This window comes from Cherax quadricarinatus, chromosome 28 (assembly GCF_038502225.1).
Source record: "Cherax quadricarinatus isolate ZL_2023a chromosome 28, ASM3850222v1, whole genome shotgun sequence".
Lineage (NCBI taxonomy): Eukaryota > Metazoa > Arthropoda > Malacostraca > Decapoda > Parastacidae > Cherax > Cherax quadricarinatus.
The window spans coordinates 27,786,461-27,801,206 of record NC_091319.1 but is presented as its reverse complement, the minus strand read 5'-3'; the positions used below and the strand labels follow the sequence as shown (position 1 = coordinate 27,801,206).

The following is a 14,746-nucleotide window of genomic DNA, read 5'->3' as shown; positions in this document are numbered from 1 at the left end:
TTGACCCCCGAAACCCTCTTCAGGTCTCCAGGTAAATGTGCACAAGAAGTGCACTCTCATTAAATGATTCATCAGGAAAGGGGTCAGAAGAAGCAACAGGGCATTGCCCAGAATGGGACGGATAACAGATGAACGAATTTTGGGCTCTGCTGGCACATACCGGGGAAAACTGGGAGAGCAACACTTGGAGCTCTTCCCGATTACCTCTGTGGCCACGAATATTCTATTGTAAATAATTCCATTATTCAAAAAGACAGGTATGCCAACAATAAGAAGCGATGAAATCTATGGGCTACTAGAGTCAGTGAAGTCAATGTGTAGAGGCAACAAAAAGCATGTAAGCAAGGAGGAATAGGAATGCCGTGAAGGAAAATATTGCTGCGAGGGCTGTGAAAAATAAGAAGGGGTAGTAGGAGGCGCATCGGTGTCCATCGAGAATCTCGTCTCCACAATACAGTCGGAGATAACGTTAAGTATCTCAGTGGACAAGGAAGATGCCAATACCTTGAGGTATTAGCAGAGGTGAGGTAGAACAAGTAGAGATGAGGTAGACTATGGAGGGAATCAAAGAGGTCTGAGAGATAAGGGGAGTATAAACCTGGAGAGATGCGCCAGTGGGGACAGAAAAGTCCTGCGTTGGAACAGGAGAGGAAAGAGGTTGATAGTTGCTGGGGAAGAAGTCTAGGGGGGGGGAAGGAATAGAAGAGGGAATCACACGAGAGGAGGGGTGAACCTCCGCCATCGTGCGAGAGTTAGAAAGGGTGCTAGAACTAGGCACTGAGGCCGGAAAGGAAAACTGTTGGGGAATTGTAAGCACTGGAGGAATGTGAAGAGTGGTATGCACGAAGATGCAGGCGTGTGAGGCCTCGCTGACTGAGAAACTAGTGGGCGAGAAGTAGAGACAGTAGTAGTTTAAGAGGCAGTTGTTTCAGAGGGTAAAACTGCAAAAGAATTAGAGATTGTGGCGACACCAGAAGACACAGCACTGGAAAAACTGGTAGGCGGGGGGACCGCCAAGGCTGGAGGTTTCCTAGCTGCTCGAGAATAAAGAACTTGGGAAAGATTCCCCTGAAGGTGGATCCGAGAGACAGCCATAGCATAAGGCCTTCTCTCTCCTTAAGGCAACGGATTTCACGTTCATTAAGATAGACCTGACATCGGCGGAAAAAAGAAGGGCGAGTTTCATTGCAATTAAGAGAAGTGGGGAAAGACTACAAGATGTATAGGCATGATCCGCAGCACCACAGACCGAGTACTCTGCTGCAGACCTGTAGTATTTAGCTAGATGTCCAAAGCATCTACAATTCAACAGTGCTGGGGTGTAGGGACCACTTTACGGACCTCAAGGCGATGTCCCACGATAGAAACAGAGTACAGGAGTTCACGACAGTCAAAAATTAAGCTGGCGATGTTACTGGGAAAGCGCCTTCGCCCAGGAGCAGGCAGGACATATTTATCTACTGAAAGGCTAATGGCTATAAAATATCACGTCAAGACAGAAAATCACTGTACAATGGTACATGGTAAAACCACCGTACTACTGCAAGAAATGAGAGTAGCATGCATGTGAACTGTGATAGGGACGTTATCAATGGAAGACAGGAAAAAGCATGAGCTTGGTTTACGTTCTGAACAGTAACGATGTGCACACCACTCTGGGGCCAATGTGTCATAAAAGAGCTTTACTGATACTGTGGTCCGAAAGCTAATCAGTTGGAGACGTCGGATACAAGGAAAAGAATTTGGTCCACTGTGTGCTTGAAAACATGGTGTGTAAAGGAAGTGGGTGTCGTGTAGGTAGTTCCTGGGGGGAACGAGTAGAAATCAAAGAACCATTGTCAGCAAAGGGTCTGGAACGTTTAGGCATAGGACCACGGGCGGCCCGACCTGAGGCAGGTGGGCAATCCGAAAACCATTGCACCATATGTGGGGAAGCCAGACGCTTAGTTAAAGACCTGCAAGTGGCAGAGGCAGTAGAAGAAATGGGTGGAGCGTCAGCACCTGGAGCAAATGATGAGTCACCAGCAGAAGGTACAAGAGTATGGGAAAAGTCTGGAGAATGGTCCAATAAGAAAGCACGGTCAGAACAGGATGCAGTAACAAAAAGGGGCCTGGGAGGAGAAGGGGGGTCATGGAACGAAGATTCCATGATGGTGGCACTTCTTTATTATTTTCAGAAAAAAAGAAAGATGGATAAAAAGGGACAGTGAAGGACAGTTACTAGAAGACATGGAATGGGTGTAAGTTCCTCCCTTCATCCAAAAGGACCTTGAAACCGCCAGTAGCGCAGATGCAGCATGGAACCCGTGCCATACCGTACCCTTCACACCAGTAAACCAGCGCTCTATGATAGCAACCTCACATCCACTGAACCACCTCGGCAGACAAAAGAGAGGGTAGTTGGACAACCGCCACAAAGCATAACTCCCTCGACTGCCACCTCCCAGAACCGACAGGCAGCCTCTGGAGATGCACCCGCCACCTGCAGGACACCCTGCCCAACCTCTCAGAAATCCGGGAAGGGAGCAGGGCACCTCCAGATGATCCAGATCCCACGGCAAACTACACTGCTCCCTAGGGATCCCACGGAGTGGGATGAACCCCAGCCCACTTCCTCCTACCTAGAAACCGTAATGCCGGAGAGGAGGACCCCAGAGGCTACAAACAGGATGGGGAAAAGGGAGGGTTGGGAGGGGGGTAGGAAAGGGGACAAAACCGGGGAATGGGGAGGATGGGATAGGGAAGGGGGGACTGGGGGGTAATTTGGTTTGGTCTGAGGAAGGAGACCAAAAGGTCTAATTCCTCAGACCAAGAGCCTCTTTACCGCGCCAAGGAGCCCCCCTTGAAGAGGTGTAATGAAAAAAAAAATCTTTCCAGATGAGGCTGGTGTGGTCGTCGATTTCATTTTATTTTTCAAAGGTGAGAGTGTCTAGATTTTCTGGTAGAGTTGCAGCAGGTGTGGAAGTGCCTTGGGCAGCTGATGGATCAAGAATCCATTGGGTGGCTGTGGTAGGAGCATCTGATGATGCCTAATACGCTGGAGCAAATTTTCAATATAATTGCTGATGGTGAGGTGTCAGGAAAACTGAATTCGGGAAAGTTATTGAGGCGGAAGAATTCATTTATTGTGGAGTTGAAGTTTCCAGGGCTGGCTGCTATCATGAGAGCATACATCATACAGTACATGATGCTGGGAGTGTTGAAATAATGTTGGCAGTATAAGTAGGTTGCAGTGTAATTCGATGTCTCAAGTTCTTTTCCCATTTGCAATTAATTTCCTTCCTTTAAGGACACTTTGCTGCAAGAGTGATAATTCTTGCAGATGAGACGTTTAGGTTGGGAGGCCGAGGTGCAGTTCTTATAAGTGTGTCCTTCAGTGGCGTATTTGGAACAGTATTTCCTTTCCTTCAAAGGGATTAATGTAGTAATATGAGACGCGCAGACCTTCATTCAGTACCTGGGATGCCGAGGAGATTTTGACGAAGGTGGCCTTCATGAAAGAGCTGGCAGTTAGAATTTTCATGATGGAGTCGACGGTGGTCCAATCATTTTGATCTTTAGTAAGTTGTTTCAAGTCGTTTGTTGATTGGCTTGTGACGTCACAATCAAGCTTCTTTCAGGACACCGATATCTTTGCGCCCAGTGCAGAGTAAGTCGCCACTTTGAAGTCACGGTCCTTAAGAGGGTTCATACTCGAGGTGATAATCTTGTTGGTTTCGTCATGGCGCTTATAAACTAAATAATATAGATCTAATCACCCTGAATGCGATAAAGATTTGGGAGTTCTGGTTAGCAGTAACATAAAACAAAAACAACAGTGGAATAGAAAAAACGAATAAAACGAATAGAATTCTTGGCTTAAAATCAAGAAGTATAAATAACAGTAGTCCTCAGGTTATTCTTCACCTATATATCGTTGGTTAGGCCTCATTTAGGTTATGCTGCGCAGTTCTGGTCAACGTATTACAGAATGGATATAAATTCGCTGGAAAACGTACAGAGAAAGAAGACTAAGTTGATCCCAAGATGGGTAAGACACACATGCAATAGCTTGTTATCTTTATTGTTGAAACGTTTCGCCTACATGGTAGACTTCATCAGTCAAATTCAGAAGAGAATGCATTGTAGGCAGTAGTACCAGTGGCGAGGTAAAAAAAAATATGTAATCGGTCCATCAACCTTGAAGAAATAGTTTGAGGTGATCAGTTTATATATCTCGTCAATACCAAGGGCTGAAGGTCAATGAGAGATAATCGGAGCACCTGTTAAATACTTTTAATTGAGTACGATTACAAACAGTCCAGCTGTTCATCATTACACAGTTGTCATTCGTCTCAAGGAGCAAAGCGGACAATCGAGGCCCAGTTCCTCACCAGTCAGCTTTACTGGTCAGGAACCTGACAGTCAGCCTGACTGGTCTGAGACCGGGCTGGAGTTTACTTGGAGAGGTTTGCGGGGGTCAACGCCCCCGCGGCCCGGTCCGAGACCAGGCCTCGTGGTGGATCACGGTCTGATCAACCAGGCTGTTACTACTGGCTGCACGTAAACCGACGTACGGCTGATCAGGTACTGACTTTAGGTGCCTGTCCAGCGCCTTCTTGAAGACAGACAGGGATCTATTGGTAATCCCCCTTATGTATGCTGGGGGGCAGTTGAACAGTCTTGGGCCCCTGACACACTGTGTTGTCTCATAGTGTACTCGTGGCGCCCCTGCATTTTTATTAAGGGAATGTTGCATCTCCTGCAATTAACTGCCGAAGGATCGAGATACCAACACTCCTCGAGCTGAATGACCCACATTAGTTTAGCGCTTCACGAGATATAATGTACATCATCATTAAATCATAAAAATCAAGGAGTAACCTTAGCGTGTAGATTCTGTAAACAAGTGTAAAAAATAATCGAAGTTAATATCCATGAGAGGTTATTAAGCTATTTAACGTACATGTTTGTTCAAGTGTTGCACATCAAAATGTATTCAGATGTAACCAAATAAATATGGAAACATTCGTAATAATAATGGAAAAAAAAAAGAAAAACAATAATCATAATAAAATGCATGGTCATATGTTCCCAAGGTGAAATATCAGAGCGTATCTCTTATAGATACCAGCCACAGATAACGACCCTTGGCTCAAGGAAAGAGCAATGAATACCCATATTAAACATTTGGAGGTGGAGATACACCTCGCCATCGTCCCTGTGTTTACATATACCACAGAAGCAGAAGTCGTCACGTGAACGATGGGTGTGACCGTAGTGGAGAAGATTGGGTACTTTTTCTATGTTATCAGTCCCAACTCCACCACCTTCGAACGAGAAGATCAGATTCCCAACTTTATCAATGATGTGAGTATTGATGCATTTGGAATTGTTGGGCAAGATTTCAGAGAAGTTTTAATCCTGCAAGAGTAAGTGTTCAAAGTATATCATGCTGCCGAATAAGGTTAATAAAGTGTAAAATCGCCAATGAGTTTTTTTCAGGGTGAGTAAATTTTTTTATTTTATTATAGGCGAGTTACATAAAAAAGGGTACATTATTCTGACAATTATATAAATGCCAAGAGGTATCTATTTAGGTATTTTTAAGAGCGGAAACCTTGAACAAAGAACCCTAACACTTAAAGGTTTTAATATGACAGCAGTGCATTTTCTCAATGACTTTAAACTTACAGCCATTTAGGCCACAGCTTTAATCTATAGCCTGCGACATACTAAAAATAAGCTTAATTCAGATATTTAATATAGCTTTTTACATAGCAGTGCTCTAGCAGATCCCCCGGCATACCAGGCTGAAGATGAGTCTCCTGATTGTTAGCATTCAACATGAACTCAACGGATATTGCCCACCAGGTTTCAAAGAATGCTTAATCTTACATCTTTATAGGTCGCTTATAGGTCGCTCAAATACAACTTACCGATGTACAGTTCCTAGGCCTTCTGTGGGTGTAAAGATTCAAGTAACAGGCTTCTCGAGTGTGTTTATCTAATACTCCTGAGCTTCCTGAAATTGTTGATTTCCAGCTAATGAACCTCTTATAATAAACTGAGTTATCGTTCTTATGTGTCTCGAGTTGACCTGCAATTTCTATGCTTATTGAGGATTTTGAGGTACAGCTGCTAGGTTCTTGGGTGTGTTAACATACAAGGGATGGGCTGGGGTTGTGGGATGCAGGGAATGCTTCTCTAGGATCTTGCATCTACCTGAACAAGTTTAATTACATTTGTGAATTACTGTATGCGTGAAAGAAGAGAAATCGTATTGCTTGTCTAACTCTCCAGTGTGGTCGTTACGACCACACTAGAGGGTCAGATTATTCTTTTGTGTGTTTATTTGCAGGCTATGTTAATGTTAACTTAAACTTTAGTGCTAGCAATGCGGCCAATAATCAGAAGTTAACTGCTGTGGAGCTTCTAATTTTTAAAGTGTCGAAACAGCTTATGATTTAGACATCTAATAATGTACAATGCCCCCACCCCAGAGTAGCCCATCTACAACGCTTCTGTTCCGATCTGCACTTCGGGTCTTACCTCAAAATATAACCCATTCCACACATTCCTCAGCTTGAATGTCGAAATAATATTCCCGGGCCTCTTAAGCTCATACGAAAACGTTGGAGGTGGAGATTCACACATTTCTTCCCGAAACCCAGCAACTTCCTTATCTTAATTAAATTTATTTTGGTAGCTTAGCAAGTCGAGAGAAGTATCTCCAGCATCACATAATCCTAGCCTAATTTACTTCAGTCCACGCAAGAGGCCTGGTAGCTATACCCCAAAACCCTGAGGAGCCAGAGGAATTGTAGCTCAATTTAGAGAATTTGTCACTTGCTGACCAGTTCCATAGCGTTTATTAGCAACTATGATGAACAACGTCTTTTGAACATATCTCTGACGTATCCTGACAAGTTTTGCCAATTTGCTGTAACCTATCTGCTTCCGACACCTTATCTTCATTTTCTATTAGGTTAAATTCCTAGGCAACTCATCAACGGCCGCCTCGACAGAGTTAGCTAATTCTACCACTCCTGCCCCAGAGAGATGTACAGTATTGTATGATTTTTTAAATGCTAGTGAAAGTCTCTTCGTTCATGGAACTAGCCATGTCCTTTTCTTCCTTGTATCAAATCTGAAGGTCTTCCATTCAACAAACGTTATATTAACCTTAGTGATTTGGCTCTTTCCACAGAATACATAATAATAATTCAGAACGGCATCAGTATATGAAAACTGATTCATCTTATGAAATGAATGAAACAATTTTTTTGAGATTAGGCTGTGAAAGTACAAATTTTGTTGGATTCTGTGCAATAACTCATTATATGTTGTTGTAATCTTAGTTCAAGACTTTTTCCAGTTAGCTCGTAATAAAGTTCATCTCATTTTTTACCCGTCAGCAATACTGGGAAATTTTTTTTAATTTTTAATTTACTGTATCAAGATTTTTAAATACAACTTTGGTATTAAAATTCGTACTTAGAGAAGGTATATCAAGAATGTTTTCATCGTAAGGGAGAACCAACAAATCTTTAGATGAATAAGGTTGTTCTTTTTTTGAATTGTAAAAAGTATTTCTAGCAATTTTAAGAGATTTATCAATTAAGTGTTTTGTATATTTTAGATCATTAGCTATTTAAAAAATCTACAAGATTTCTTCATTTATGAACTCTGGGCTGCAAACACGCAAAACTCTCAAAAACATTGACGAGAATACAGAAAGTTTAACTCTATCCTGATATGAAGAACAATAATAGTGGACATAAGAACATTCATTTGTTGGTTTCCTCTAAATTTTAAATTTAAAACCGTGGTTCCCTTTTTTTAAAACTTCTAGAAAAAGCAATGAGTTATTTTGTTCAAACTCAACAGTAAAATTCATGGAAGGAGCTAAACTATTTCAGTGGTACATATCTGTACCACTGAGCACTATTTGGAAAAATTTTGTTAAGCAATCTAGCTTCAAAATGGTGAGAGGATTTTCCACTGCCATGCCAAACTTCCGAGTGTAAATCTCACCATTTAACAGAAACTTTGCATCAACAATAAAAAGTTCAATAAGCTCAGTGATAGTAGGTACTGGTAATGGTAAATCGTAATTAACAAGATCTTCAGATAAGAAACCTAATAATTCATCAACTGGAATTTTGGTATAACATCAAATCTAATCATATTGCAGCCTAAATTTATCCCCTAAATCTATTTTGTTTTTAACATTGTAGATAGAAATTTTTCCAGCAATTGGGCTCAACAAATGTAACAACCATTTAGATAATTTATAGGAAACTGAACCTATGGAGCTAATAATAGGTCTGGCTGGATTACCTGATTTGTGTGTGTATTAATCCATTCATATGCGGTAAAAATGGGTTAGCGGTCATGAATTTTTTAATTCATCTTTGCCTTTCAGAAGCCGTTTTATTTGGACAGGTCCTGGTGTGCGTGACTAAGCTAATTTCATTCTTATCCCCACTTCGTGTACTATCCTCCACAAGCAATATATATATTTTATTATGATCACGAGCAAGTGATATTGAATCAGTAACACTACGACTAGCCGAGGTTTCGAACCTATGTTGTTTTGGCCCCTGCCTTTTGGCGAGCGAAAATCACATGACGTCTTAGCCCACAGGACCACACAATCCTACAAAAATCAAGCTAGGTGTGTTACTCTTGGTCCTTGTAGGATTGTGTGGTCCTGTGGGCTAAGGCGTCATGTGCATTTCGCTCACCACAAGGCAGGGGCCAAAACGACATGGGTTCGAATCCATAGCAAGTCGCAGTGTTATTGATTCAATACCACTTGCTCGTGGTAGAGTGTGCTCTTTGTCCGTTTGAATGTCATGTTCTGAGGTACCCGAATGTTCTACCGAGGAATTCTGAAGTACTTTGAGTTGTATACTGCATTCCTTTCAGGTTTCAAGAGGGAAGATTCCAGTATGGCATATTGACAGACTCCGAGAAGAATAGTAGACAATATTTAAGAAGAGATACTTCGGAGTACTTCAGAGTACCTCGGTAGGACATTCGAGTACCCCAGAGCAGGACATTTAAACGGACAAAGAACACATTCTATTCCTTACTTTTATTACTTAAAAAGGTTACACTGAATAATAGCAATCCATTTGTTTAGTATCCAACGAGAAACGTATTTTCTCAAGCCACATCACCAGTTATAAACGACTAGAAAAAGCTTGGGCTGGCTATTATGTATTATAATTTCATACTTGACATCTCAGAAACCCTCCTACTTCATATGGGTAGTACAGGTGGGGTTGGCACTGACAACTAACTACATTCTATGGGTAACCGTGTGCCTTAGCGCTTCTTTTTGATTATAATAATAATATGGGTAACCGTGGCTGGCGACACATCCGCACTACGCTACTTTGAGAGCTCTCTCCCTGCTTTAGTTGCTCTTGCAACATTGCACAGGTCCTGATGATGCAATGAGAAGTGTGAAAGTACTTGAACTAAAGATTTCCACCCCCTGTGGGTTATCTTGCGTGCACACACACACACACACACGTTTTATATATATATATATATATATATATATATATATATATATATATATATATATATATATATATATATATATATATATATAATATATGTCGTGCCGAGTAGGCAGAATTTGCGATCTTGGCTTAAATAGCAACGCTCATTTTTGCCATATAGGACAAGTGAAAATTTGTGTATGCAATAATTTCGCCAAAATCATTCTGAACGTAAAAAAAAAATATATATTTGATTGTGTTTGTTTAGTACTAAATTACTGTCAACGTATTTAAAATATATTTAGTTGGGTTAGGCTAAAGTAAATTGCACTTGTTAAAATAAGGTTAGGTAAGCTTTCTAAGATTCTTTTGGTTCAAAATTACAATTTTTTACATTAACATTAATAAAAAAAATGTATCTTCAAACGTATAAGAGAAAATTTCAGAAAGGACTTAATTTTAAATGAGTTCTTGCTAATTGACCAGTTTTACATATTCGGCACGACATATATATATATATATATATATATATATATATATATATATATATATATATATATATATATATATATATATATATATATAATATAATATAATGTAATAAGGTCACAGTAAACTGGTGATTTTAAAATATGCAAAACAACCACTGTGAAATAGTAGTAAAATTCCAAGCGCTTTCGTAACTACTCACATTGTCAAGGAACTATGACAGTAATACATCAAAGGAAGGCAATTAAAGGGCCACAATACCGGACTCATAAGAAAAGAGGAACACTGCAGTAGGTCCGCTGGTCCAACTAGACAGGTCCTCACGACATCCCACTAACTAAATATTCTACCCAAGAAATAAGGTTTATTATTTGTCCAATGCATTATTAAATTCTTCCCAAATTTTATTAATTATAAATGAATCTAATTTATATAAACCATAGGAAATATTCATATTTTCAAAACTGCTTTTTATGAAACAAGATTCAATTATATTTCTGTCAACCATGGACTTGCTTGATACAACTTTCTCAACTTTTTGAAAATCAATTGGATGGTTAAAATCTCTCACATGAATAGAGCATTGGAATCTTGTCCAGTTCTAATGCTATATTTATGTTGTTTTAGTCTAAGTTCGAGACTTTTACCAATTTGACCGTAATAAACTTTTTCGCAAATTTTACAAGGAATCTTATAGACACATCCGTCAGCATTTTGGGGGGAATTCTTTATCAAAAGTTTTTTTTTCTGTATCAAGATTTTTAAATACAACTTTAATATTAAAAGTCTTAAGAAGAGAAGGCATATCAACCAAGTTTTCATGGTAAGGGAGAACCAACATATTTTTAGTTGAATAAGGTTGGTTGTCCCTTTTTGGGTCGTAAAAAGTATTTCTAGCAATTTTAAATGATTTATCAATTACATTTCTCGGGTATTTCAGATCATTGGCTATTTCATAAATTTTGAATATTTCTTCATCTATGAACTCTGGACTACAAATACGTAAAGCTCTCAAAAACATTGATGAGAAAACAGACAGTTTAACTCTATCTTGATGGGAAGAATAATAGTGCACATAGGAACAGTTATTTGTAGGTTTTCTGTAAATTTTAAATTTGAATTCATTATTACCCTTAATAATTAAAGCATCTAGAAAAGGCAGTGAGTTATTTTCCTCAAACTCAACAGTAAAGTTTATAGAATGGGCTAAGCTATTTAATGTGCCAAGGAAATGGTGTATATCTACATTCTTGGGCATAAGACATAAAATATCAACATATCTGAACCATTTTGCTCTATTAGAGAGGATTGTGTTAAGCAATCTTGTTTCAAAAATTTCCATGTATAGATTACTAAGAACAGGTGAAAGAGGATTTCCCATTGCCATACCAAATTTCTGAGTGTAAAACTTATCATTAAATACAAATTTTGCATCAACAATGTAAAGTGTAATAAGTTTAATGATGGTAGGAACTGGCAATGGCAAATCATAATTAACGAGTGCTTCAGATAAGAAACTTAATAAATCATCAACAGGAACTTTCGTAAACAAGGAAGTAACATCAAAACTAACCAAGTTAGAATCATTTAAGTCAGTCATGGAGCTTAATTTATTAACTAAATCTATGTTGTTTTTAACATTAAAAGTTAGAAATTTTACCAACAATAGGGGTCAAAATGTCAACAAGCCATTTGGATAATTTATACGAAACTGATCCTATGGAGCTAATAATTGGTCTGATTGCATTACCTGGTTTGTTGTGGTCCTTGAAGGTGAGGTCTTCGGACATTACCACACCTAGGTCCTTCACATTACTTTTCCTCTCTATTGTGTAATTGGAGTTTGTAGTATACTCAGTTCTAGTTATTATTTCCTCCAGTTTTCCATAACGGAGTAGTTGGAATTTGTCTTCACTGAACATCATATTGTTCTCTGTTGCCCATTGGAAAACTTGGTTTATATCTTCATGGAGCTTTGCCGTGTCCTCAATGGATGACACTCTCAAGCAGATCCTAGTATCGTCTGCAAAAGATGATACAGTGCTGTGGTTTACATCTGTCTATGGCTGATATGAGAATAAGGAACATGATAGGTGCAAGTACTGTGCCTTGTGGGACAGAGCTCTTCACTATGGCAGCATCTGATTTAACTCTGTTTACCACTACTCTTTGTGTGCGATTGGTTAGAAAGTTGAAGATCCATCTGCCTACTTTGCCGGTTATCCCTTTAGCACGCATTTTGTGTGCTATTACACCATGGTCGCACTTGTCAAAGGCTTTTGTAAAGTCTGTGTATACTACATCCGCGTTCTGTTTGTTTTCCAGTGCATCTAGGACCGTATAATAGTGGTCAAGCAGTTGCGAAAGGCAGGAGCGACCTGCTCTGAAACCATGTTGACCTGGGTTGTGCAATTTTTGGGAGTCTAGGTGGTTTGCCATCCTGCTTCTTAGAACTCTTTTAAAGATTTTTATGTGGGACGTTAAAGCTATTGGTCTATAGTTCTTAGCTACTGCTTTGCTGCCACCTGTATGGAGTGGGGCTATATCTGTTGTTTTTAGTTACTGTGGAATCTGTCTAAGCTCCTTCTCCATAGCATACTTAGGGCCCGTGAGGGGTTTCTTGCAGTTTTTAATGAACACCGAGTTCAACGAGTCTGGGCCTGGGGCTGTGTGCATGGGCATGTCGTCGATGGCTTTCTCAAAGTCTAGTGGAGTTAAAGTTATGTCATAAATCTGGCCTACATCTATCTTTAAACTGGTTAGTGGTTTGCTGAACACTGAGTCATACTGCAGTTTCAGTATCTCGCTCATTTCTTTGTTGTCGTCAGTGTAGGATCCATCTTGTCTGAGCAGGGGCCTATACTAGAAGTGGTTTTTGCCTTGTTTTTGTCATATGAAAAGAAATATTTCGAATTTCTTTCAATTTCATTAATCACTTTTAGCTCCTCTTGTCTCTCCTGGATCCTGTACGAGTCCTTTAACTTCAGCTCAATATTTTCCACTTCCCTGGTTAGCACTTCCTTCCGTGTATCAGATAATCTGGCATTCTTGAGGAGCTCAATGGTTCTTCGTCTACTCCTGTAGAGGGAGTGTCTCTCTCTCCAGTTTACGTCTTCTTTTTTGTCTTATAGGAATATACCTTGAATTTTTTTTTATGTTAATGCCCAGGGTTTGTTACCTAGACCTCAGCAATGAGAGTCGCTACTCTCACCTCTGGGCAACGGCGACCAGTGCCTGCTGGAAGTCCAAGCCCCTCGCCCACAAAACCTCCTTTACCCCTTCCTTCCAACCTTTTCGAGGACGACCCCTACCCCGCCTTCCTTCCCCTACAGATTTAAATGCTCTCCAAGTCATTCTACTTTGATCCATTTTCTCTATAAGACCAAACCACCTCAACAACCTCTCTTCAGCCCTCTAATACTTTTATTAACTCCACACCCTCTCCTAATTTCCACACTCCGAATTTTCTGCATAATATTTACACCACACATTGCCCTTAGACAGGACATCTCCACTGCCTCCAACCGCCTCCTCGCTGCTGCATTCACAATCCAAGCTTCACACCCATATAATAGTGTTGGTACTACTATACTTTCATACATTCCCTTCTTTGCCTCCATAGATAACGTTTTTTGTCTCCACATATACCTCAATGCACCACTCACCTTTTTTCCCTCATCAATTCTATGATTAACCTCATCCTTCATAAATCCATCCGCCGACACGTCAACTCCCAAGTATCTGAAAACATTCATTTCTTCTATACTCCTCCTCCCCAATTTGATATCCAATTTTTCTTTAAATCATTTGATACCCTCATCACCTTACTCTTTTCTATGTTCACTTTCAACTTTCTACCTTTACACACACTCCAAAACTCATCCACTAACCTTTGCAATTTTTCTTCAGAATTTCTCATAAGCACAGTATCATCAGCAAAAAGCAACTGTGTCAATTCCCATTTTGTATTTAATTCCCCATAATTTAATCCCACCCCTCTCCCGAACACCCTAGCATTTACATCTTTTACAACCCCATCCATAAATATATTAAAGAACCATGGTGACATTACACATCCCTGTCTAAGACCTACTTTTACCGGGAAGTATTCTCCCTCTCTTCTACACACCCTAACCTGAGCCTCACTATCCTCATAAAACTCTTTACAGCATTTAGTAATTTACCACCTATTCCATATACTTGCAACTTCTGCCACATTGCTCCCCTATCTCCTCTATCATATGCCTTTTCTAAATCCATAAATGCAATAAAAACTTCCCTACCTTTATCTAAATACTGCTCACATATATGCTTCAATGTAAACACTTGATCTACACATCCCCTACCCACACACACACACACACATATATATATATATGCAAAACAACCACTCTGAAAGAATAGAGAAATTCCAAGCGCTTTCGTGACTAATGTGAGTAGTCACGAAAGCGCTTGGAATTTCTCTATTCTTTCAGAGTGGTTGTTTTGCATATATATATATACATATTTATATGTATATATTTATATATATATATATTTATACATATATATTTATATATATATATATATTTATACATATATATTTATATATATATATATATATACATATATATTTATACATATATATATATACATATATATTTATACATATATATATATACATATATATTTATACATATATATTTATATATATATTTATACATATATATTTATATATATATATTTATACATATATATTTATACATATATATTTATACATA

General features: G+C 39.3%; 1 protein-coding gene across 2 annotated transcripts in view; it reads left to right on the top strand.

Moving 5' to 3' along the window:
* Positions 1 to 4,342: 4,342 nt before the first annotated feature.
* The window catches only part of LOC128693306 (alkylglycerol monooxygenase), a 53,316-nt gene continuing 42,912 nt past the window's right edge, over positions 4,343 to 14,746 (top strand). Inside the window, exon 1 of one of the 2 annotated variants that reach the window (XM_053782919.2) lies at positions 4,343 to 4,566. Coding sequence is in view for 1 of the 2 variants with exons in the window: in XM_053782918.2 (XP_053638893.1) it covers positions 5,245 to 5,349 (105 nt within the window). In the remaining variant the exon portion in view is untranslated. Of the gene's footprint in view, positions 4,567 to 4,929; positions 5,350 to 14,746 lie in introns of those variants that run through there. The other variant, XM_053782918.2, reaches the window with a different exon arrangement.